Source organism: Mauremys mutica, chromosome 5 (assembly GCF_020497125.1).
Source record: "Mauremys mutica isolate MM-2020 ecotype Southern chromosome 5, ASM2049712v1, whole genome shotgun sequence".
In the NCBI taxonomy this organism is placed as follows: Eukaryota; Metazoa; Chordata; order Testudines; family Geoemydidae; genus Mauremys; species Mauremys mutica.
This window is the reverse complement of record NC_059076.1, coordinates 41,002,346-41,025,990: the sequence shown is the minus strand read 5'-3', so window position 1 is coordinate 41,025,990 and position 23,645 is coordinate 41,002,346. Positions and strand designations below refer to the sequence as shown.

Here is a 23,645-nt window from a genome sequence, read left to right as displayed (position 1 = left end):
AAAGGGGCTAGAGAGAAAGATGGCCAGGCAGCACTAAGCTGCTGCTTTTCACAGCGGAGAAAGCCAGGCACAGAGCTAATACAGATCTAATCTGATCTGTCTAGATCAGGGGCAGGCAAATTTTTTGGCCTGAGGGCCGCATCGGGTTTCGTAAATTATATGGAGGGCCAGTTAGGGGAGGAGGTCGTGGCATTGCCCCCACCTCCTATCTCCCCCCCCTCGGAACTCCTGCCCCATCCACACACCCCTGCTCCCTTGACAGCCCACGGACCCATGCTGCCCCATCCAACCCCTCCTCTCATTCCTGATGGCTTCCCCAGGACTCCTGCCTCATCCAACCACGCCTTCTCTCTGTCCCCTGACTGCCTCCTGCCACCCCATCCAACCCCCACACTCCTTCCTGACTGCTCCTCAGGACCCCTGCCCACATTCAACCCCCTGTTTCCTCCCGACCACCATCCACACCTCCGCTCCCTGGCCACCACCCCGAACTCCCCTGCCCTCTCTCCACTACCACCACCCCTCCCACTCCCTGCCTTCTTACTGCGCTGCTTGGAGCACCAGTGGCTGGCGGCACCGCAGCCGTGCCACCCAGCTGGAGCCGGGCCACGCTGCCACCACCACCACCACACAGAACAGAGACTGGGTCAGGCCAGCTCTGCAATTGTGCTACCCCAGGAGCTCACAGCCCAACTGCCCAGACTAGCATTGCACCAGCAGCAGAGTGAGTGAGCTGAGGCTGCGGAGGCAGGGGGACAGCAGGGGAGGGGCCGGGAGCGAGCATCCCACAGGCCGGATGTGGCCCGGGGGTTGTAGTTTGCCCACCCCTGGTCTAGATTCTTATACAGCACTTTCCTGACTGGAGCAGATATGATTCAAAGACTGTTGCTTCCAAGTCTCCTGTCAGACAGTGCTTCAGAGAGAGACAGAGAGAGGGAGAGACTATTTTGGAGACTGGAGGAATGGGCTATTAAGCCAAAGTGTGAGTCCTCTGTTACAATTAGCTCTGCTGACAGGAGAAACCCTGTATGCCTGGATCACCCTCTCCCCCACACTGGAAAAGGTTGTCCATCTTCCCTCATACCCATTCTTTATGGGAGGAGAGAATGAAGGCTCAGTGGCCCTGTGGGACTAGATAAGGTTGGTGAGGTGAACATGACCCCATTCTGGTCCCATGGAGCTTTTTCAGAAAAAAAAAACATAATCTGGAGATATATTATCTTCTCTGTGAAATTTTGTCATGGCCAGGAAAACTCAGGGTATGGCTGCAAAGTAGCTGGGAGTATGGTTCACAGTGTGGGTAGAATCATAGAATCATAGAAGATGAGAGTTGGAAGAGACCTCAGGAGGTCATCTAGTCCAACCCCCTGCTCAAAGCAGGACCAACCCCAACTAAGTTATCCCAGCCAGGGCTTTCTCAAGCTGGGCCTTAAAAATCTCTAAGGATGGAGATTCCACCACCTCCCTAGGTAACCCATTCCAGTGCTTCACCACCCTCCTAGTGAAATAGTGTTTCCTAATATCCAACCTAGACCTCTCCCACTGCAACTTGAGACCATTGGTCCTTGTTCTGTCATCTGCCACCGCTGACAACAGCTGAGCTCCATCCTCTTTGGAACCACCCTTCAGGTAATTGAAGGCTGCTATCAAATCCCCCTTCACTCTTCTCTTCTGCAGACTAAACAAGCCCAGTTCCCTCAGCCTCTCCATATAAGTCATGTGTCCCAGGCCCCTGATCATTTTCATTGCCCTCCACTGGACTCTCTCCAATTTGTCCACATCCTTTCTGTGGTGGGGGGGGGGCCAAAACTGGATGCAGTACTCCAGATGTGGCCTCACCAATGCCGAATAGAGGGGAATAATCAGTTCCCTCGATCTGCTGGCAATGCTCCTACTAATATGGCCCAATATCTCATTAGCTTCTTGGCAACAAGGGCACACTGCTGACTCATATCCAGCTTTTCATCCAAAATAATCTCCAGGTCCTTTTCTGCAGAGGCTTAGCCAGTCGGTCCCCAACCTGTAGTGGCACATGGGATTCTTCCGTCCTAAGTGCAGGACTCTGCACTTGTCCTTGTTGAACCTTATCAGATTTATTTTGGCCCAATCCTCCAATTTGTCTAAGTCACTCTGGACCCTATCCCTACGCCCCAGCCAGGGCCGGCTCCAGGTTTTCTGCCACCCTTAGCAGCGGAGGGGAGCAATCGACAGCACTTCGGCAGCAGCTCAATCGCACCACTCCATTCTTTGGCAGCAGTTCAGTGATGGGTCCTTCGCTCCCTCTCTTCCTCTTCGGCGGCAGCTCAAAGAGGAAGAGAGAGACCCGCCGCCGAATTCCCGCCAAAGGCTCGGACTTGCTGCCCCAATAACGGATGGAGTGCTACCCCTTTATATTGGCCACCCCAAGCACCTGCTTCCTTCGCTGGAGCCTGGAGCCGGCCCTGCCCCCAGCATATCTATCTCTCCCACCCATCTTAATGTCATCCGCAAACTCACTGAGCGTGTAATCTATCCCATCATCCAGATCATTAATAACGATGTTGAACAAAACCGGCCCCAGGACCGACTCCTGGAGCACTCCACTTGACACCGGCTGTCAACTAGACATTGAGCCGTTGATCAATACCCATTGAGCCCGACAATCTAGCCAGTTTTCCATCCACCTTTATAGTCCATTCATCCAATCCATACTTTTTTAACTTGCTAGCAAGAATACTGTGGGAGACCGTATCAAAAGCTTTGCTAAAGTCAAGATATATCATGTCCACCGCTTTCCCCATATCCACAGAGCTGGTTTTCTCATCATAGAAGGCAATCAGGTTGGTCAGGCATGACTTGCCCTTGGTGAATCCAGGTTGACTGTTCCTGATCACCTTCCTCTCCTCCAAGTGCTTCAAAGACACATGCTACCTCTGCTCAAGCTAGCATGCTATCTACCCAAGTCCAATCCGACCAACCCCTGGATACATATTCAGGTGGTCATCTTGAGCTGCCACCCATGTTCCTGTGGCAAGATTACCAACCCATGGGGTTGGGTGGGATTGTACTCAGGTAACTAGCCCACACTGCTGCAGTCACTGTGCTGGCTTGTCCAGAGCTAGCACGTCTGTCTACTTGCACTGTGAAGCTGGCTCCCAGCTGTTGTGTAAACATTCCCTAAGCTGCCAGGTAGCTGGGAGACATGTGAACACCAGAGCCAGGGCAGCTGCAAAGATGCTCTAACCTCCTGTGAATCCCTGGGGGTGGCTAAGGGCAGGGGAAATTATAAAATATGAGGTCTTGTTGGCTCTCCTTTGAAAATTTGAGTTACAGCTAAGGATAACACTGTATTCTTATGTATTTCCATTGTGCCCAGATACAATATCACATAACATACTGTGCACTCAATGTACAACTTTATACAGTCCCAAGAACTTGAACACAATGGGGTTCATCCAGCTTAACTGAATTGCCTGGCTTTTTCATTCTATAATTTTGGACTTTCCCATAATGTTCAATATACTTATACCGAGACAGAAATGTTTAGGGCATAGTTCTACAGTTTTCCTTTAGCACAGCACACTATATTACTTCTTCTCTTGGGAAATTAGTGCAAGCCAGCCAAAGTACTTCACTATGCAATGAGCAGACTGAAAAGTCCAAAATAGAAATGAAGCTACCATCAATATATCTATTTAATCAATGACTTGTTTAATTTTAATTGATACAATTACTGTGACAATTTAGGCTAGAAGGATTAGTCCTGGGATAATAGGCTGGGCAGGGGGAAAAAAAAAGCCCTCCTCCCCCCTCTTTCTCTTCTCCTGAAATGAGTTCACATATGTGCAGTAGCAAATTGCAGGTGCGCTGGTGTTTAAGGAATAGGCCCAGGGCAACAAAACATTCTGAAACTAATTAACTTTACATTTCAGCCAATTATACTTCATCCTTCTCAAACAGCTGCTGAACAGCAAAAATGCAAACCTTTTCAATGTTTTATGCATGCTTCCAAGTCCCATAGCAATAAATTCAATACTTAACACTATATTTTGCTTTTTCCTTAGTGTGTTAATGCCGTAATCTAACATTCCTACATCTTTGATTTTAAGACATGATGATCAGACTGCAAAGATTGTTTAGAGACAGTGTTAATGCTGATGCCTGTCTTGGAATGAAAGTGACATCTAGAACTAATGATATGGGGCAACCAGCCCTCCAGGTGTAGTGATACATTAATGGCAAAACAACCACTTCTTCCAAAGGATCTAAACACTGCTTTAGTTGCCTCAAAAATACACACACAACTAATAAATATATTGTTAAAAAAGTACTACTGGCAGATGTGTGCATGCACACAGAGGAGACCTGATCTGACTTCCACTGAAGTCAACATGGTCCATATGTCTTTTTTACTTCCAGTGGACCAAGTTCTGACCTGGATAAGTGCCTGGTGTCACAAGTCCAGTCAAGTGCCCCCTCTTGACCATTCACAAGACTGCTGTGAAAGAAATCGTTTCTGGATCCCATGTATTTTAAGTTTCCTGAGTCCAGTAACTCACTGCCATTGGCTTGAGATCCCAACCACACTCTCAGGGTGCAGATTCCCTGTCTAACACACCTTCCTGACAGTTTAGACGATGTAGCTCACTGCTCCCCTGTCTCTTAAACTTGCTTTATCTCAGAACCTCCTGAAGGTGTGAGGTGCTGGGTTACAATTTAACTCTCAGCACACATATGATAAGGTATAGTGCATAACACACAGTCTTTCCACAGGATTCAAAGACAGCATTGGTCTTTCTTTAATAACACAGGAAATATAAAAATCATAAATCCTACATGCATTTCTGTGCTTCCATTTCATCAATATTCCAGTACATTCTTTGGGCTGGGATCAAGGTTACTGGACTATCCAGCAACCTCATTGTGGTGCATAGCTTGCTTTTTAAAAAAACATGGAGCCTTTTCTCCCAGTGTACCTACTGACTCTGGCCAGTCCATCTCCTTACCCTCTCCTGCCCAAACTTCTTGTGTATCCATCAGTCTTTCCCTCTGAGTTCACTTTAAATGCCTTTTTGTCACCTCTGTCTTTGTCCTACTTAGGGAATTGCCACTCTCTGTATTTCCTGACCCCTTCAGATAAAAGAAGAAAGTGTCCTTCAAACAGCTCATGGAAACGCACTTAGCATATCTATTGTCCAGTCAAAGCACAGTAGTTAAAGTTAAGTACTCCCTGTTGTCCTTAGTCTGGTGTATATTTGCTGTAGGTTCGGTCTGCAGTGGTGGATATGCTTTGAGACAGGGTCTATCGAGATTATCTAGTAAAATAGGGGCTATCTAGTAAGTAGAATACCCCAGAAAGGAAGGCTTCTGTTGACTGTTTGGAGAAATGGATATCTTCAAGCAATTGATAATGTTCTCAAACATGCATTGCATTGCATAAATTGTTCTTGAGCATACAGTGGCCATCTAAGACACTGTAATACCAGTATCTCTCCCTACTTGGAAGAAGTAAAACATCTCAGATGTCACATAGTGGCAGTTGCTGGCTAACTGACTATTTAATGGCTGAAGGTTCTTCCATAATTAGACCTCTCTTAAGATACTATCCTTTTTAGGTTTGACCCTCAGAAAGGCTTTTGGTGTCAGCTGCTGGAAGGAGGGAAGACAAAATGCCTGGGGAAAAGCAAAGGCCGAAAATACCCACCAATGGATCAGGAGGTACCACTTTTCTAGAGATCTGTGTTACAGTTTGTGAAAAACTCATGCAGCATCGTGCTTGGGGCTCAGGAATAAAGGATGGTTCATTTTTTAAGATTTTTGTTTTTAAACCTACAGTTCAGGATAACCACACCTGTATTTGTCCAGCAAATGCATTCGTACTCAAGCTTTCAATTCCCAGTCATTGCCTCATTTGTGTGGTGATGCATGTCCCTGCTGACTGGAACATTTCCAGGCTGCACAGGTGTGAATTCTCCCAGCAAACTCAGACAGTGGCTGCTGAGCTGCTTGCTTTCTCTTCAGACACTAACAGTGTAACTGCTCATAGTAAAGCTACCACACAGCTCCTTCTGTGCAAGTTTATTTATTGTAAAGTGAAAACATATGTAAATACAATTTTAAAAACTTACATTCGTGCTAATAAGCTTACTGGTGATCATCCCAGCTCCAGCACTGGCTGTGGGAGGTGGTTAGTCCTTCAAACCCCACAGAGGAGCCTCTTCTATGGTCACATAACAGCCTCAGCTCAGAACTAACATACTCATGAAGAGTTTGGTCCATCTTTTATACAGTTCAGGAGTCTTTCATCCGGAGTTTCAAGGAGCAGTTAACCAATAAACAGGGTTTTTCTCCATAGGACATAGTTTCAGAAGGTCTCCCAAGTACCTCCTAGGAAATCCATTTCATACATATTGTCCCAAACAGTTCTTTGACATTCCTAACTTCCCCCAAGGTTTAAGTTAGTCAATATCCTAGAAAAGTTACATACAATCCTACAATAATCTAAACAAATGCATTTTAATAAAATGGATCCAAAAGGTATTGAATTCAGTTTAATAAGGTTTAACTTAATATGGTTAATAAGGCTTGTCCAGGAAATTTTCCTGTCACAATGATACTAAGAGAACTGAAATTGTGGGTCATAAAAATGTGGACACTGTCCCTTTAAGAATTTTACCTGGTTTGTTTTGGGTTTTTAGCAAGATTGTTCCCCACAAGGATGCCAATTTTTAATGTAAATTGTCTTTGTTCCTTTTTCCCCTTTTTCCTCAGTCTAGAGCTTTTCTTTCAAGCTACTACAGAGATCACAATGTGGAACTGTCCAAACTACTGCACAGATTGGGACAACCCCTGCCATACTGGCTGAGACAGGAGCTTCAGAAAGTGAGATAGCACTGATGTTCAGAGGACGAAAGTCTAATGACAGTTACCGGCACCATAAAACCCCTCACTTCCCCGACTCACTTGTGATTGTCAGTAGAGGACCTCATGAATAACTGTCTCAAAATTAAATACAAATATAAAACTGTTTATATATGCACGCGCTGACAGCTATTAGCATCAACTCCTTTGTCAGCTTCTGGGACACAATATGGAGCTATGTGGCATTATTCTTTATCCAGCCTGGGACTCATGCATAGTCTAGTCCCTCTGTTTACCAGAAAGTTCCAGAAACTGTATGTATGATTGATAGTCTTCATCATATATGACAAATTACAGCCTGTCAGGACACAAGCAAAGGACAGAAACATCTCTCAGTGGATTATGAGGTTGGTTGAATTTAATAGTTTTCTCTATTTTTTTTTCTTTTGGCCTGATCCTTCAAGGTGAAAAATGAGGGAATTCAGGGGGCATTCAGAACCTTGCAAAACAGGGCCCTTAGTTATTAGGGTTTATTTACTTATAACTAACAATGCTGCGCTGTTGCTTTCCTCATAAAAAGTAGCTTGTTCTGTTCACAGTTGGCCGTATTCCTTTATGACATAACTCCATGGACTATTTGGCCAATGGTCTGTGGGATTTCTTTTCTTACATCTTTCTCCCAAACAAGATGTACCCTGGTCTACGGAAGCTGTGTGTGAACTGCAGAAGTGCAGCTCTCCTGTTAGTGCCTCAAGCAGTGAACCAGTCAATGAAGCCAGACAATTGAAAACTGTGCCTTTCACTGAACTGACATTCTTACCTTGTTTTGCCCCCCTTTATAAGGTTTTCATCATGCTTATCTAAGTTCCTGTGGTGCTTGTGTTTGGGATGTGAAATCTGATTAGTTTGCCACAATGTCACTGGGATTCATAAAACAATCATCAGAAAGGTCAAAATCTAAGCAGACCATTAGCTCAGTGATCTTCACACTGACAATGGCTTAATTCTGACAATTTCATGGTCAGGCTTGGGAGCAAATAGTTTTTACTCTGAAGCCTTTAAAATACAGAGAGACTGTGCTAGTATCATAGCCTTAAACCCTTGTCAAAAAGTCCTATAGAACCTAACAGGAATGAAACAATAAATTAATCTGGGTTCTATAAAAGTTACTTTACAAACCTATAGGCTATCACGAAAAATTATCTCCATTCTGTAGATTTTTTTAAAACCAGCCAATAGAATTTAATAGGGAATTATATCCACAGTATCACATACATGTGGTGATGTATTCTTATTTCTGCACATCCATATACTCACTCTCTCTCTCTCTCTCTCTCTCTCTCTCTATATATATATATATATATAATATATAGATAGATATCAATAGATATATATACACACACACACACAGTCAGACACATAGTTTTGTATGGTTACTTTAATGTACATGCCTTTTGGTATATGAAAACAGATTATTGTGGGTACGATATGAATTCTGGTTTACTCCTTTATTTGGTAAGGTCAAGGTCTGCAAGGTGGGGTGGAGATATAAACTAGGCAAAAGAATCCCACTTACAAGTCTGTGGTTTTATAAACAGGTGGGTTTTTTTGGAGCAAACAAAAGTAAACAAAGTTGTCAATCAAAGCATGTGATAACCATGAACCAGTTGGGTCTACAACAGTCTGGATAGCCCAAACAGTTGATATGTTTCAGTGGGCTCTGTCATAACTATAACGGGAAGGGTAAAAACCCTCCTGTATACAATACTATAAAATCCCTCCTGGCCAGAGGCATCAAAATCCTTTTACCTGTAAAGGGTTAAGAAGCTCAGGTAACCTGGCTGACACCTGACCCAAAGGACCAATAAGGGGACAAGATGCTTTCAAATCTTGGGGGCGGGGGGTTGTTGTGCTTTTTGTTTTTGGTGGTGTTCGCTCTTAGGACTAAGAGGGACCAGACATCAATCCATGTTCTCCAAATCTTTCTGAACAAGTCTCTCATATTTCAAACTTGTAAGTAACAGCCAGGCAAGGCGTATTAGATTATCTTTGTTTTCTCAACTTGTGAATGTTCTGTTTGCTAGAGGGAGGTTTATCCCTGTTTTGTTGTAACTTTGAAACTAAGGCTAGAGGGGGTTCCTCTGGGATCTTTGAATCTGATTACCCTGTAAAGTTATTTTCCATCCTGATTTTACAGAGATGATTTTTACCTTTTCCTTTTAATAAAATCCTTCTTTTAAGAACCTGACTGATTTATCCATTGTCCAAAGACCCAGGGGTTTGGGTCTTTGATCACTTTGTAACCAATTGGTTAGGATATTATTCTCAAGCCTCCCCAGGAAAGGGGGTGTAAGGGCTTGGGGGGATATTTTGGGGGAAGAGGAACTCCAAGTGGTCCTTTCCCTGTTTCTTGTTAAATCACTTCATGGTGGCAGCGTACCAGGTTTTAACCTAAGCTGATAGAAATAAGCTTAGGGGGCTTTCATGCGGATCCCCACATCTGTACCCTAGAGTTCAGAGTGGGGAAGGAACCCTGACAGGCTCTGAGTAGCCACACTGTCCCTGTCCAGTTTTAATTCCTTCCTCCTTGGATATAGTCCCTGTCTACTTAGGACACTGGATGTGCCTCATATTCCTGCCCATTGCCTATCTCCCTCTTCTCTCTCCCACTCAGAATCCCCCCTCCGGCTCTATCCCTGCCTCCAGCTTCCATAGGAGGAGACCAGAAGCAGAAGATGTATATATGAGACGGAGGAGATAGTGAAGTCAGGCTGGAGTGAGAGTTGTGGGGGGGGGACGACCAACCATGCTTTTAGAGTAATAGAGCTTAAGGCCAGAAGGGACCACCATCTAGTCTGACCTCCTGTGTAGCATAGGCCACCAACACCACGCAGCATCCACACACTAATCCCAAAGTATTACACCTCACAGGAGATGAGCCTGTTATTTGCCACCTGCAGACAATAGAAGGGACCAAGGTGCAATGGTAGTTGGGGGCCCCTGCAACGGCAAGGAAATAATTAAGATATACCCATGTAAACCTGGCAAGTGACCCACACCCACATGCTGCAGAGGAAGGTGAAAACACCCAGGATTACTTCCAATCTGATTTGGGGGAAATTCCTTCCAGATGCCGCAGTTGGTTAGATTCCAAGCATGTAAGCAAAAACCAGAGAGAAAAATGCTCAGTGCCACCTCAGAGCCCTGGCCCTCCCTGTCCAATGGCCCATCTCCAGCCATGGCCATCCCTGATGCTCCAGAGGAAGAAGATAAAAAACCTCCCAGAATACATTGGGGGAGGGAGAAATCCCTGCCTGACCCTTGCAGGTGGCCAGCAAGAATCCCGAAGCATGAGCCTTTAGGAACAACAAATATCAACTGGAAGTGAGACTCATAGAATCATAGAAGATTAGGGTTGGAAGAGACCTCAGGAGGTCATCTGTTCCAACCCCCTGCTCAAACCAGGACCAACCCCAATTAAATCATCCAGCCAGGGCTTTGTCAAGCCAGGACTCACGCTTGTTGAGCCCTGCCCTCTACCACCATAAGCAACCCAATCATATATTTGTACTCATTAATCTGTCCAGGTCTTTCTCAAAGCTAAGTCAGTTGTTTGCCCCCACAATTCCTATTGGGAAGCTTTTCCAGAACCTCACCCCTCTGATAGTTAGAAATCTTCCTTTAATTTCCAGCTGGAATTTGTTCTTTGCCAGTTTATATTCATTTGTTCTTGAGCCAACATTGTCCTTGAGCTTAAATAGCTCTTCACCCTCCCTGGTATTTACCCTCCTAATCTCAGAGCTGTAACTGGACATTTTAGTGCCTGGGATGAGCAAGTATATTTGTACCCCACTGCTGGGTTGTTGTTTTTTTGGCATTTCTCCAGCCCATTTTTCTGCCCCTGCAGCTTTGCACCCGCGGCAACTGCCTCGCTCGCCCTGACCTGGTTCCAGCCCTGCCTAAACTATTTATGGAGGACAATAATATCTGCTCTCAGCCTTCATTTTACTAGACTAAACAAGCCAAGCTTTTCCAGTCTCCTCTCATAAGATAGGGCCTGCATTCCCCTGATCATCCTAGTAGCTCTTCATTGCATCTGTTCAGGTTTAAATTTGTCTTTTTTTTAGCATCAGTGACCAGAACTGTACTCAAATGAGATCTGACCAGTTCCTTGTACAATGGCATTAATACTTCTCTCTCTACTGGAATTGCCTCATTTGATAAATCCTAGAATGACATTTGCCTTTTTCACAGCCACATCACATTGGTGGCTCACAGCTGTCCTGTGATTGATAAAAACACCAAGGTCTTTCTCCTTCTTTTGCATCCAACTGATTAACCCCCAGCTTGTAACAGAAATTCTTCTTATTATACCCTAAGTTCATGACTTTGTCTTTCGTACTACAGACGCCCCCCAGGTTATGCAAACCTGATTTATGCAAATCCGCACTTACGGAAAAAGTTCCATAAGCTAGAAATAGTTTGGGGTTTTTTTGCATAATGGTCGGGTATACATTTCTGACTTACGCAAAATTCAAGCAACGCAAGTTGTTCCAGAATGGAATGCTTGCCTAAGTCGGGGAGCATCTGTATTGAATTTCATCCCACTTCTGTCACTCCAGCATCAAGGTCATCCAAATCGTCCTGTAGATTATTCCAGTCCTCCTTTGTATTGACAATGCTGCCCAACTTTGTATCTTCAGCAAATTTCATTAGAACACTTCTACTTTTTGTGCCAAGGTCACTAATAAAAATACTGAATACAATTGGTCCCAAGACCAATCCTGGAGGAACTCCCCTAGTAACTGCCCTTCTCTTCAATAATTCACCTTTCAGCACAACCCATTGTTCTTTTCTGGCAGCATTTGGAACTGCAGCCCAATGCCAGCTACAGACTCACAGCAGTGGCTTTGAATGGCTGAAACCAGAAATGCAGTATCAGTTCTAGTTCAGCCAAAAATCATGCACTTCTGGTGGGGAAAGTCATAGGAGTTTCAGAATCATTGCAAGAGTTGGCAACACTGTGTATCTGTAACTGTGTGATGTTAATGGGACCTAACTCATGCCTAAATGATAAAACCACATTGACCACATCAAAATTCTAAAGTTTCTCCCCCCACCTCAAAAAAAAAAAAAGGGAAAATGGGAAGTAGAGAGGAAAAAACAGTGTTGCCAAATATTGTGCTGTTATTGTGAATCTCACAGTACTTGGTGTTTTCCTTAAAGCCCCAGCTGCTGGCAATTAGAAATTACATCAGATTTTTAGCTTTCATTTATTAACAAAGTAAGTTTCTAGCTTTTACAGTTGTAGGAAAAAATTGACAACATGACTCAAGTGCACCCTAATGCTCAGAAGCCAGAAAAAATAAACAATCACAGGTTTATTATTCTGGAAAAAAATACTTTTGTGCCAAACTCATGATTTTTGGAGGGTCCTGACTCGTGATTTTTGAATATTTAGAGTTAACAATGTTGAAGAAAACTGGCATGGTAAAACTTTTTTGGACAAACCAGTGAAAGGCTGCAGTGGGGAACGGGAGTAATTCCAAAGACTATCCAGCCAACCCATAATCTGATAGAACATATTTAAGTGCTAAATTGCATCTGCAGCAACTCATCGGTAATTAAAAGATAACTTTGTATTCTTTTGAAATGCAAAGCTCAGGAAACATCAAATGTTGTTTTGGGAGCTTTTAAAGGAATACAGCAGATGTCATAATCTGTTGCACTCCCTTTTGGGAGGGGTGGAAACCAGCTTTTCATGTAAGTACTAAAGTATCTTTTTAAATCTCCTTTTTCTGCCATCCTATTATGTCTTTAATATCCACTCAAGAGAAGCGTTTCACATCACTTTTGTTTTTTGTGCCTCCTTGTTACTTATGTTTGGATAAATGCCATACTACCAAGATATTCCATGTTCTCATTGATAAACTGAGACTTGATGTGGTTTTGTTAGGTGTAGCATACAATTTGAATATAAAATAACATCATGTTAGGGTCTAATTTCTTCTGCCTGTAGCATGATCCATCAGCACAGCCTTTGTCCAGAACAACTTTATTGTAGAAGGGTCTTTGTACACTGGCTGTAAATAATCTTGACTTTTTTTCCCTTTTAGCAATTCATGAAATTATGCTTTTGACATCACTGACTATGTAACTGATGGACATCTGAAAAACCAATTAAATAAATATAACAAGAATAAAGAGTAAGCCAAATATGTTGTTAATAACAAGGAAAGCTGGAGTTTTGGGGGATGGGGAAAATCGTGGACTGACTTTCTGTTTTATGAATTACATACCCTGCCAGGCTGGCTCCTGCATCTGTGCAGAGTCTCACTGAAGTCAATTGTACATGGAGTTTGCCCAGGTAGAGCTTTCTGTAGGATTATACCTCCTCTACATCCTCCCCCCTTACTGCATCTGTATCCTTCCATGCCTGCTCTAGTATCTCTGCCTTTGAAAGGTAGAATCCAGCATGGTTCAACACATGTGCCAGAATCTATGCTAGCATATCAGATTACCAGAGCAGTGTCTCAGTGTTCATTCACAAAAAAACAACAATTTATGTAATCATGGTTGTATTTTAGCTAGAGGCAATCAGAAAAGTAACTGTAAACTTTCAAATTATGTATTGACCTCTCAAACTCTAAAATAAAATTTCCAGCTTAACTGCTTTTAGCCTCTCCCCCCCCCAACCCAATCAAACAAATTCCCTCCAAGATATGGAATCAGTTTGCCAACTTTCCCCAGAACAAATTAAAATGTCTGAATTATAAACTCTTGGGGGAAGGAAAAGTTTGTATAGTAAAAACAATGAGAGCACTGATTTTGTGATGTTATGAGGCAGTAGGGATGTGATTTGAAGACAGAAATAAAGAATGCTTCATAGTATCAAATTATATCCCTGCATCCATTTTTTGTTCTTATTTGTACTCAATTTTGAGTGAATAATTCTTACGAAAAATGCTGAATAATTCTTATGAAAAGTGCTGAAAAGCCCATTCAATTGAAGAGCCACAGAACTAGCACAGATAGCTCAATAACCATTCCTCCACACCATTCTGCTAATATGAGTTAGCCCTTTTCTGGACGAACCCCTTCCAACATGAAGATGGTAGCATAGTCTCTTTGCAACCACTGCATACTCATCTTCACTGAGGACTCCCCAAAGTGTTGAAATTCCATACAACTTTCAGAATATGTCCATCCTCACAAGTATTATAATAAAACCTACCTTTAAAATAAATACTTCTTATCACACGTGTTGCAATATAAAGCAAAGGCAAATAGGCCCTCCAACCTTATCTTAAAGACATACATTCTCAGAGGACGAATTTTCTCTGTAAATGAAACAATTCTTACCTTTTTTAATATTCTCTTTTCTTCCAGAGTATCCTTTTAATGCGACTGCTAAGGTGTGGACCTATCTACAGATTGGATCCCCCATCACTACCATATCTGGAAAAGCTAGCAGAAAATAAGGATTTGCAAATACCAGAGATTCTTAAGTGTTCAGTGTTCCAGTGACTGGATACTTTTTATAAAATATAATCAGCATCATTTGGAAATATTTTTTTTTAAAGTCCTAGTCAAAGATTTGAGACATGGGCAAAAAGCTAATGGCCTTGCCTACAGGGTTTTTTGTTGTTGTTGTTCTTTCTTTTTCTATCTGAAAACAGCACATCCAGTTTAACTCTGATATATACTTGAGGTTTGGGAAAAAGCAAAATAAATTTTGATCACAAAGTATTTTTGTTGGGGGGGGGCAGGGAGAAAAATCTGTATTTGCTGAAATTGTTTTAAGTAATTGTGTATACACCCTCTTAGTTCTTCTCACTTCTACAAAATAAACACCTCTGCTGGTATGTTAGACGTGAGCACTTCTTTTTTCCTTATACCCTCTACAGTTGTCATAACTAAACCAAAATACTGCTATTTGTTTGACCTCTGCCTTATATTTCAAGTTATGGCTCCGCTACTCTTGCCTTCTGCATCCATACTGTGCCTCCTCCCATCCTCCACACTGCAGCCTCTGATGCTTTGTGATTTTCAGCTTCTTGTAGACCTAATCATGTGCCTCACTCTGTCCCCCAGCTTTGGGACAGAGAACAATCATTTTGGCATCTGGTGGTAAATATTATACATGGTGGGCATGACTTTCAAAAGAATTGGGCATGCATGCTTCTACCCCTGAATTCAATGAGAACCACAGCTACTCAGCTGCTCAGATAATCTGGCCCTCATTATTGAATATTCATTAGTGCAGTGACTTGAACAGGACCCTCCTGTGTCTCAGGTGAATGCTGTAATTACCAACCTACAGTCTCTCTCTATATATATATTAAATTGGACAAGTTGAATTTGAGAGTGCCTTACCTCAGATTACCCAATGGCCTAGTGGTTTGGCCACTTTCCTGGGAAAGGAAGATGTGGGTTAGAGTGCCAGGCAGAGCAGGGATTTAAATCTGGGCCTTCAAGTGAGTGTCCTAAACATTGGGCTATTGGTCTCCCTCATGTTCTTTTTCCACAAGAGAGGACTAACCTGACTTAGACAACTTCAGGAGACTGTTTACAGCTGAGAATCCCAAGCAGAAATAGGTGCCTGCAGCCCAGATCAGTATACACCTAAGTACCTTTGAATTTGACCTGTCTTGTTTCTCTGCATTTCATTCCTGGCTGGCTTAGTTGGCTTCCTTCTCAGTTTGTGGGCTTCTGAAGATCCATTACTTAGCTGCCTAACTCTTGCCATGCATTTCACAGGGACCAGTGAACCTAACTCAGGCTGAGGATTTCACTATGTGGAAGGGTGACTCAATGTTAGGCACTGCAAGACCCAAGCCCTTTTGTGGATCTAGCCTTAAGTGACATAGGACTCTTTGTCTCATTTTCAAAAGTGATTTAGGCTCTTAGGAGCCTAAATTCCATTGAAAGTCAATGATACTTGAATGTGCTTGGTTAGGTGTCCAGTGGGACTGCCAAAAGCACCTATCTACATCAACTCCCTGAATACCTTTGTAAATGTGGGTCTTAGGAGGCTTTCAAAAATATTACCCACCATCATCTATCACAGATCCATGTCAATCACTGGTCATGCTTCTTCCTCCACCATACTCACTCACTTCCAGACAGTAAAGCTGTATGAGAATTGTGGCTGAAACCTGATAACAGGCCTAGTTTTAGGTTTGGCCTGAATCCAAGTCTCCCCCCAGGTTCACATGAGCCTCTGTCTGAGGCAGGAAGAGGGTTGTGACTATTAGTAAGACTTGCCATTTTTATTTAAACTCAACTAGGTTCACAGTTTCACTTTTAGTTTCTGGAGTCAGACTGTCCCTAACCAGGCACACTGAAACCTACAAATGTTGTACCATTAGAGTTCTCAACCCGTTCATTTATGAGAAAAAGACTTTCTGACATACCCCACTTTTGGAATATAGGAAGTTCAGATTTTCAATTACCGGTATGTAAATACCCAAATTCTTGTCACACTGATGCAGGAGAAATTACAGATGGATTCTATAGGTAGTTTATACCTACATTTCTTTTAATCAATAATTAAAAGATTTCCCCAGGAATGTAGTTTGTTCTTTAACAGTTCAGACACATGCAACTATCAAGTGGGAAGGATATTTTGTTCTTGAACAGTTCAGATAACTAAATAAACAAGTTTCTTTCACCTGTTAATTATTCAGCCCACTGGTCTCCACACAGCTAGGTCTAATCAAACATGGGCTAGTCCAAACAGTCCCCTCCTCCTTTGGAATGTCAATCTAATACTTGAAAAAACTGAGTTCCTATACAAATGTGTTTTCCTCAGGAGAAGAGAAATGATGTCCGAGGCTGTACTTCCCCTCAGCTAGCAATCTGAAGATTAAGAAAATTCCACCATTTTATCAGAGGAGCCTTCCAATCGGAGCTAACTTCATCCACCTCTGGCATGCAGCTAAGTGCTTCTTTCATGTGTTTAGTTTGTAATTCCATAAAATGATTTGAGGCTTGGAAAAGGCACTATATAATTCAGCAGATAATTACATTCCCACTCAATTGACTTTTTACTCACTACTTCTCTCACTATAGAATACACTTTACTATCTTGTAGAATGTATCCATTGATCACAGTCCTTGGTGGGTAATTTAGCTTCCCTCACTCAATGTGAACTGTAAAAGAGAGAACTAAATATATGAGAGGATGAGTTCTTATCTTACCTGTAGCTATGGGACAGGTGTTTAAAATATGCTAAACCAGTTTTTTTTCTTTTTCTTTTTTCTTTATATTTTTGGTTTCACTTTATTTACATAGGCTGAAGAATCATCTGAACACTAATCTGTATCCTCTCCATAGATGCATAACTCCAATTAATATCAATGAGAATTAGGGGTTCACATGAAGAAGAAAATAAACTTGCAAAAAATAAATTCTTTCTAATGACATTGTAGTTACAGTACATCTTCCTGCAGAGCACTGAGTAATACCAAGTAAGTAAAGAAAAAGTAGTTCTGCAACTTTCAGCTTTTAAAATGCCATAAATAACTTTATTTATTAAAGCAAAATCATCCTTCAGCTAGCCCATTGTTACTAGAGACTGGTGTAAACTAGAGCATTCATCTTAAACTCATCATATAGACAAGCAAACTTGGGAACAATTAGGATCTGGATCCAGATCCTAACCTCACTATTCAAGATCATCTCTAATACTCAGGGGACATGTGCCCTGTAATTGTAGTGTCTAGAGCACACCGTAAAATTGTCCCAAGAAATCATCCCTATTAGGCAAACTCTTGTCTTTAGAGATCACAGCAAAATGCCCTGAATACAATTCTTTTTTCATTATTAGAAGATCACCATGGTTACATAACCAGTTTTCATGAGCCCTTGAGTGATTTTTAACATAAGATTCACTGTATAATGTCCCTTATTCTCCTATAACTCCACTGACTTCAATAGACTTACTTCTGATTTTTTTTGTGAGAGAAGAATCAGACCCACTGGTTTTGTTCTGACAGAAGCAAGCAATGTGAGGAGGGAACACATTAATATTGTTAGCTCCTCAAGATTAAATTATTATCTCTTCTCTATGTTACCTGTTCAGATGCAGAAATCATTGCAATGAGGTTATTGAGTTATGCTGGAGGACAAGGAGTCAGATGGCTGAATGCCATCTTTAAACTTGGGGACCATAGAGTTCAAATATAAACTGTGGTCTTAAGAAGGAAGTAGGTTTTCACTCTTTAAATGAGCTTCAACTCTTTCAAATAACTATTACAAATAATAAACTAGAGTTTGTCAGCTTCTTCGAAGAGGATAGATATTTAGCCCAGAGACTGAATTCCCTTGCATCTACTTAAAAGAAATGATCCTATAACTCAAGATGAAAACAGTGCCAGATCTTAGAGATATAGGGAGTCAGTGTGAAGCAGCTAAGATGAGCAAAAATGAGTGAGCTCCTGGGGTGGAATCCATTAAAGGATTTAGGCATTGCAATGCTGATTTTCACTGTGCCTAAAATGAAGGTGCCTAGAAAACCACAGGAACAACTCTGTGCCAGGCAAACCCCGAGTTAGACACCTAGACTCCTGAATAGGGAGAGCAAGGTGCCTTAGAATGTAAAGTACAAATGCTATCAGGCTAGGGGCAAAGCTGCCTAAGCTAGCCAATGGGAGATGCCTACAGGAGAGGGATGTGTGAAACCTCACCCCTCTCACCGAGTTAGGCACCTATTTTTGTTTGTGATCCACAAGAGGGAACCCACCACTGGGAGTCAGACAGCTTAGCTGATTAAGCTGCTCTTTGAGGGAATGAGTTGTGTGGAGTGAGGCAGACACCTACAACAGTAGCAGGAGGAGGAAGAGATGCAGGTGGTGATGATGATGCTCACCTTATAACTGGAATGTGGGAGACCCAGGTTCAGTTCTCCTCTCCCCCAGAAGAAGGGGCAAAAGGAAAGTGTCCTGGTCACTGAGCTGTGGGATAGGCTGATGTGAGGCTTTCTCAGTCTCTCCTGATGAAGCTGTTCCACTGTGGATAAATAATGGAGTGACTGGAGCAGGGGACTGGATCTGGGATCTCTGACCCAGGTGGCTGTCCCATCGCTGAACTACAGAGTCATAGTATCTCTCTCTCTCTCTTTGCCCACCCCTATCCCCAAAGGACTGCTCCATTGTGAATAAAAACTCAAATAGTCATTAGGTCAAAGAGAGAGAGAGAGAATGAGTATAGTTCAGTGGTATCTGAAAAGCTGCCTGCAGTGAAACAAGAGGATGAGTAGAAACCCCAGAGCAGACTGCTAGGAAGTAGACCACTAACCCCAAATTGGTTGTGAGTTCTATACTTAGATTTCAGCAAGCAATTATCAAGTGTAAACCCCTCAGGTAGTATAACAGCCTAAACATGAAGTCCGATCTATCTTGCCACTCAAATGAGCACACCCTTGTGATAGTCCCTTACACCAAGAATTACAGCAATATTCTGGTTACTCCCAGTTCCAAAGAACCAGTCACTTACCCCAGGTCAATTGCACGTTAGATTTTACACCAACAACAAAGCTTGTAACCAAGCCTGTGATAAACTATATAAAGATTTATTAAATCAGAAAAGGAAATTAGAGAGTTATTTACAAAGTTAAAGTTGGTAAACATATATGCACAAATGAGTTACAATCTAAAGTTTCAAAAATAGAAGCTTCTTTAATAAGCAAGCTCTGTATGACCTTTAGGGCTAACCCAAGCAAAGCATCTCTTGCTTATGGGTAGTAAACCTTGCCTCCTGAGTCCAAGCAGCATAGATATACAGTGTCATCTTGTTAGGGGTTTTTAATTCCCCTCCTCCCTTGTGGTCTGATCTGCAAAAACTCAGTTGATAGGAGGAATCCACTTGCATGACTCATCTTCACGGGAAGGGGGAGTTCAGAACAACCAACACGTTTTGTCCTCTTTAACATCCCACAATAGTCCATCTGGTATCGATGGATCTTTCCTGTTGGGCAGGACAAAACACCTTTTGTTGGAGATTGGCACTTTCATTAGTTAATGTCTCTCCTGTCTCATGATTTACAAAGTTGCAGAAGCTCTCAATACAACTATTCAAATACTACCTTACAATATCAGATACATAAACACAGAAATAATCTGTTCATCAGTTACAGATTTATTCAGTGCGGTTGCTGCATTTCCACAAGCTCAAAAGAGCCTTATTTAAACCTCACAACATCCCTTCATGGGAAATAAATAAATAAATAAATATATTCCCATTTTACAGACGAGAAAATGGAGGTGCAAGGTGGCTAAGTTAGTTGCCCCAGATGATACAGATAATAAGTGAGATGGATGGGAATAAATTGGTGAGAAGGGACTGCCAGACCATCAGCTTTAACCACCATGCAAACTGACACAGCAGCCAAATTGTCTTAGAACTGGAGGCCAGAGTTCAGTGTGCAAAACATGCATATGCACAAGGCATGCACATTTGTGCATTCCATGTCCTGCAGTTGTTGATTTGGGATAGGATTTGGGATAGGATTTGGGAAAGTGAGCCACAGCTGGCTAATCAAATATATAACTGTAATTTTGCTAAATGTATGTGCAGATATGGTTTAAACAGTTAAAAAACAGAAGAGTTATTTAATAGAAATAACTTTGAAATTTTAATTTTGTATTTCACAAGGTTCAAAATTAAATCTATTTTCTGCTTTTCACTAAATAGTCAACATTTTTATCAAAAAAATTATTGCATTTTTTCCATCAAAATCATTTTCTAAATCATGGGGTTCAGTAAATGAAAATGTCTGAGAAAATTTTTTGCTAATTCTCCAAACACATTACTGCTAATCAAAGATTTGAAGCCCACTGAGATAAGGTCCTTATTTTAGTGACATACCACAAAGCTGAATTTCCATGATGCACTAGTCCTACACTGAACAACTTCATACGAACCATTTCATTGTTCTTCTTCAAATGAGAAATTGATTGCAGTCCTTCTTCAGAAATATTACCCTCTAGAACTAGGGTCAAGGTAAAAGAAAATAAAGAATTTGACAAACAGCCATTATTTATTGGCCATTTCTATTTCTCCCATAATATGAAGCATTGACAAAATGCTGAGTATTAAATTAGAAACATCCTACGCAGACTTGTGTTTATCAGGTACCTGTTTAATGTTGGAATATTAGGAACAAACAGCATATTTTCTTTTGAGAAGGCAAATTCTGGACTTTATTTAACTGTGACATAATGAAGACATTTCTCTTCTAAAATTCTGTTATTTCTAGTAAAACTGCATTCAGACATGTGTCACATCAATCTGGCTTCCTACCCATGATAGGTTTTCTATTATAGCAACATAAATTAGGAAGTATAGAGCTGATTTAAAATTATTCATTTGTACATGATTACTTCCAGTTAATTTTGACTGCTTCTCCCATGTGCCTTTTTTTTTGCTTATTCATCTTTGCAGTTTAATATTCATTTATTGCTACATTGGTTCACCAATAAAAGACAAGCATGGTAGGTAGCGCTGTCTTTTCTATGTAATAAAATGGAGTAGGGAAGGTACTGCAGTTAGGAGTTTCTAGATAACAAAAGTCCATCCACTCTTTTCAATAGCCTAATTGTCCCTACACACTCTTACCCACAGATGCTCAGACCAGATGGAGCAAACAATGTGGATCATGTTGCAATAGATGTTTTCTTTGGCATATTGTTATTAATAACAACATATTTATGACTGGGCTAATAATATGCCACATTACTTGCAAGAATCTCCTCTTAGTCATTCCAAACCCTATTGTATTTTTCCAGCAAAAACACATAATGAAATGGGATGGGCCCAATGACAGGAGGGTTTTCATATGGTATCAACACAAATGGAAAATCCAAGGTTCAGCAATATACCTCGGGAGATTCTTAAGCAACAGTTATTCCTCACAATTGCCAGTTCTAATGCACACAGCTGTGCTTCAAGTAGACGGTGTGGGCACATATAACACATCTAGGCCAATCATCTCACAGTAGGAGGGCAGCAAACTGGGATTCTGTGAGGCTTAATTAATAACTGTTGGTAAAGTGCTATGAAATAGCTGATGCAGAGTTCAAACTAGTATTATTACAAGCAATAGTGGGAGAAAATTGATGACAGCATGAATTATGAGCTTTCAATAAAGGAAGTTTAATGGCAGTCAAGCTAGATAATCTCCCATTATGAAAGGTATTATTGTAATAACAATGAGACAGGAGAGTGATTGCTGCTTTTAATATTTTATATTACTAAATGTTTTTAATGGTGTTTTAGTACTGAGCGTCTAGGGGTCCAGGGTTTCTAAAATGAGCTACACTGCCTGCTGAAAATGAAACCGGCAGGCAAGATTTCACTAGAGGATTTCATTACACGGGTTGCTGTTGGGAGATAATTGACCACAATGTGTAATGGCTCAAGAGGGATAATAGAAATAATGGCCTTAGAATTTTTTAGCATTCTGACAGCCTGCATTTACTGTGGGCTTATCATTCAACTGAAACAACTGTTTTCTCCAGCATGCTTTGCTCTTACTTTTACGAATCCATCCCTTATCTTTAGAACTGCCTAGATGAGTTCCACCATCACTGAGATGCTCTACTATCTAGTCAGCTTCTAAAACAAGCAGAACGGATGGGAACCTAAAGCTGATTGCAGAAATGTTTCATATTCTAATCATTTGCAGGACAGCTGGAGCTGGAGTCATTATGGGTATACAACTTTCTTTTCAACATCCAGAACTGATATTATAGACTGCATAATTCTCAGGCCACTTTAAGAAGCAGACACACTTTGGAGGAAACAACTGTAAGCCTTCTTGGCTGGTATTGACAGTGCAGGGCTGCAGATACAGCTGGGGTGGAGGAAAATATTTATAGGAACCTGAACTATGGGTTTGGGGGATGGAGGAAATGCGGATCAGAAAAGAAAGCTATAATGTTAAAATCATTCAACCACACTTGAATAGATTTAACAATCCTAAATCACCACTTTAGTAACTCTGGGTATTTCTTTGGCCTATTTCCTTTGGCTGATCTGGGTGAGCCAGGATACAAACAACTGAATTCTGCTCTTAAAAAAGAAACAGAAAATCACAGGCTACTCACATAAAGATGACTCAACGATAAAGTCTCCCATCAGCTTTGTCTGCATTGCAGGCTCTGGACCTCAAAACATGTACTCAGTTAAAGAGAATTAAAAACTAACTACCACAGCTAATAATTAGCAGCTGATAATTTAGCAACTAACGATACAGCCCCTAATAATACATAGTTTTGAAAGGTACAGATAAAACTTTGAGAATATACAGAATATAAAAAATAATTCATTTTCTCCACTTACATGATTTACTTGCAGCATTTTCTGTCATCAGACCAATAGGAAAATACATGTTAATTGGATGATTGACGTATAAATTATTTTAGTTGACATGCTAATTGAAGAACTAAGTATAAAGCAACTTTAGCACAACTAAATGATAGGAAAAAATATTTCAAAAAAACACACTTGCATTGGATAATTTTGTCAGTGATTTTATACTAATTACCACCCATTGTTTTCCTAGACTAGCTGAAATGGATGACAATGCCAAAGACAAAAATCGGTGAATTTTGGAATCAGGGAGCAAAATCTTTACTTGTTCATTTATTATAACCAAAATTTCAGCTTAAACCTTCAGACTCTAGATAGTACTTGAGAAGCTCAGCAAGGGAAAAAAACACAGCAAACAATGAATTTAGAATGGATACAAATGAGATGGTTTTACCAAGGTCATCTACACTTAATGCGATTTCATAGTGAA

The 23,645-nt window shown here is 41.4% G+C and overlaps 1 protein-coding gene across 1 annotated transcript in view; it reads left to right on the top strand.

Moving 5' to 3' along the window:
• Positions 1-14,694, top strand: part of LOC123372070 (bifunctional heparan sulfate N-deacetylase/N-sulfotransferase 4-like) — a 189,028-nt gene extending 174,334 nt beyond the window's left edge. Inside the window, exons 14-16 of the mRNA XM_045020049.1 lie at positions 5,595-5,697; positions 6,751-6,861; positions 14,230-14,694. Of these exons, the coding sequence (XP_044875984.1) occupies positions 5,595-5,697; positions 6,751-6,861; positions 14,230-14,367 (352 nt within the window). The 3' untranslated portion in view covers positions 14,368-14,694. The remainder of the gene's footprint in view (positions 1-5,594; positions 5,698-6,750; positions 6,862-14,229) is intronic.
• Positions 14,695-23,645: the final 8,951 nt, after the last annotated feature.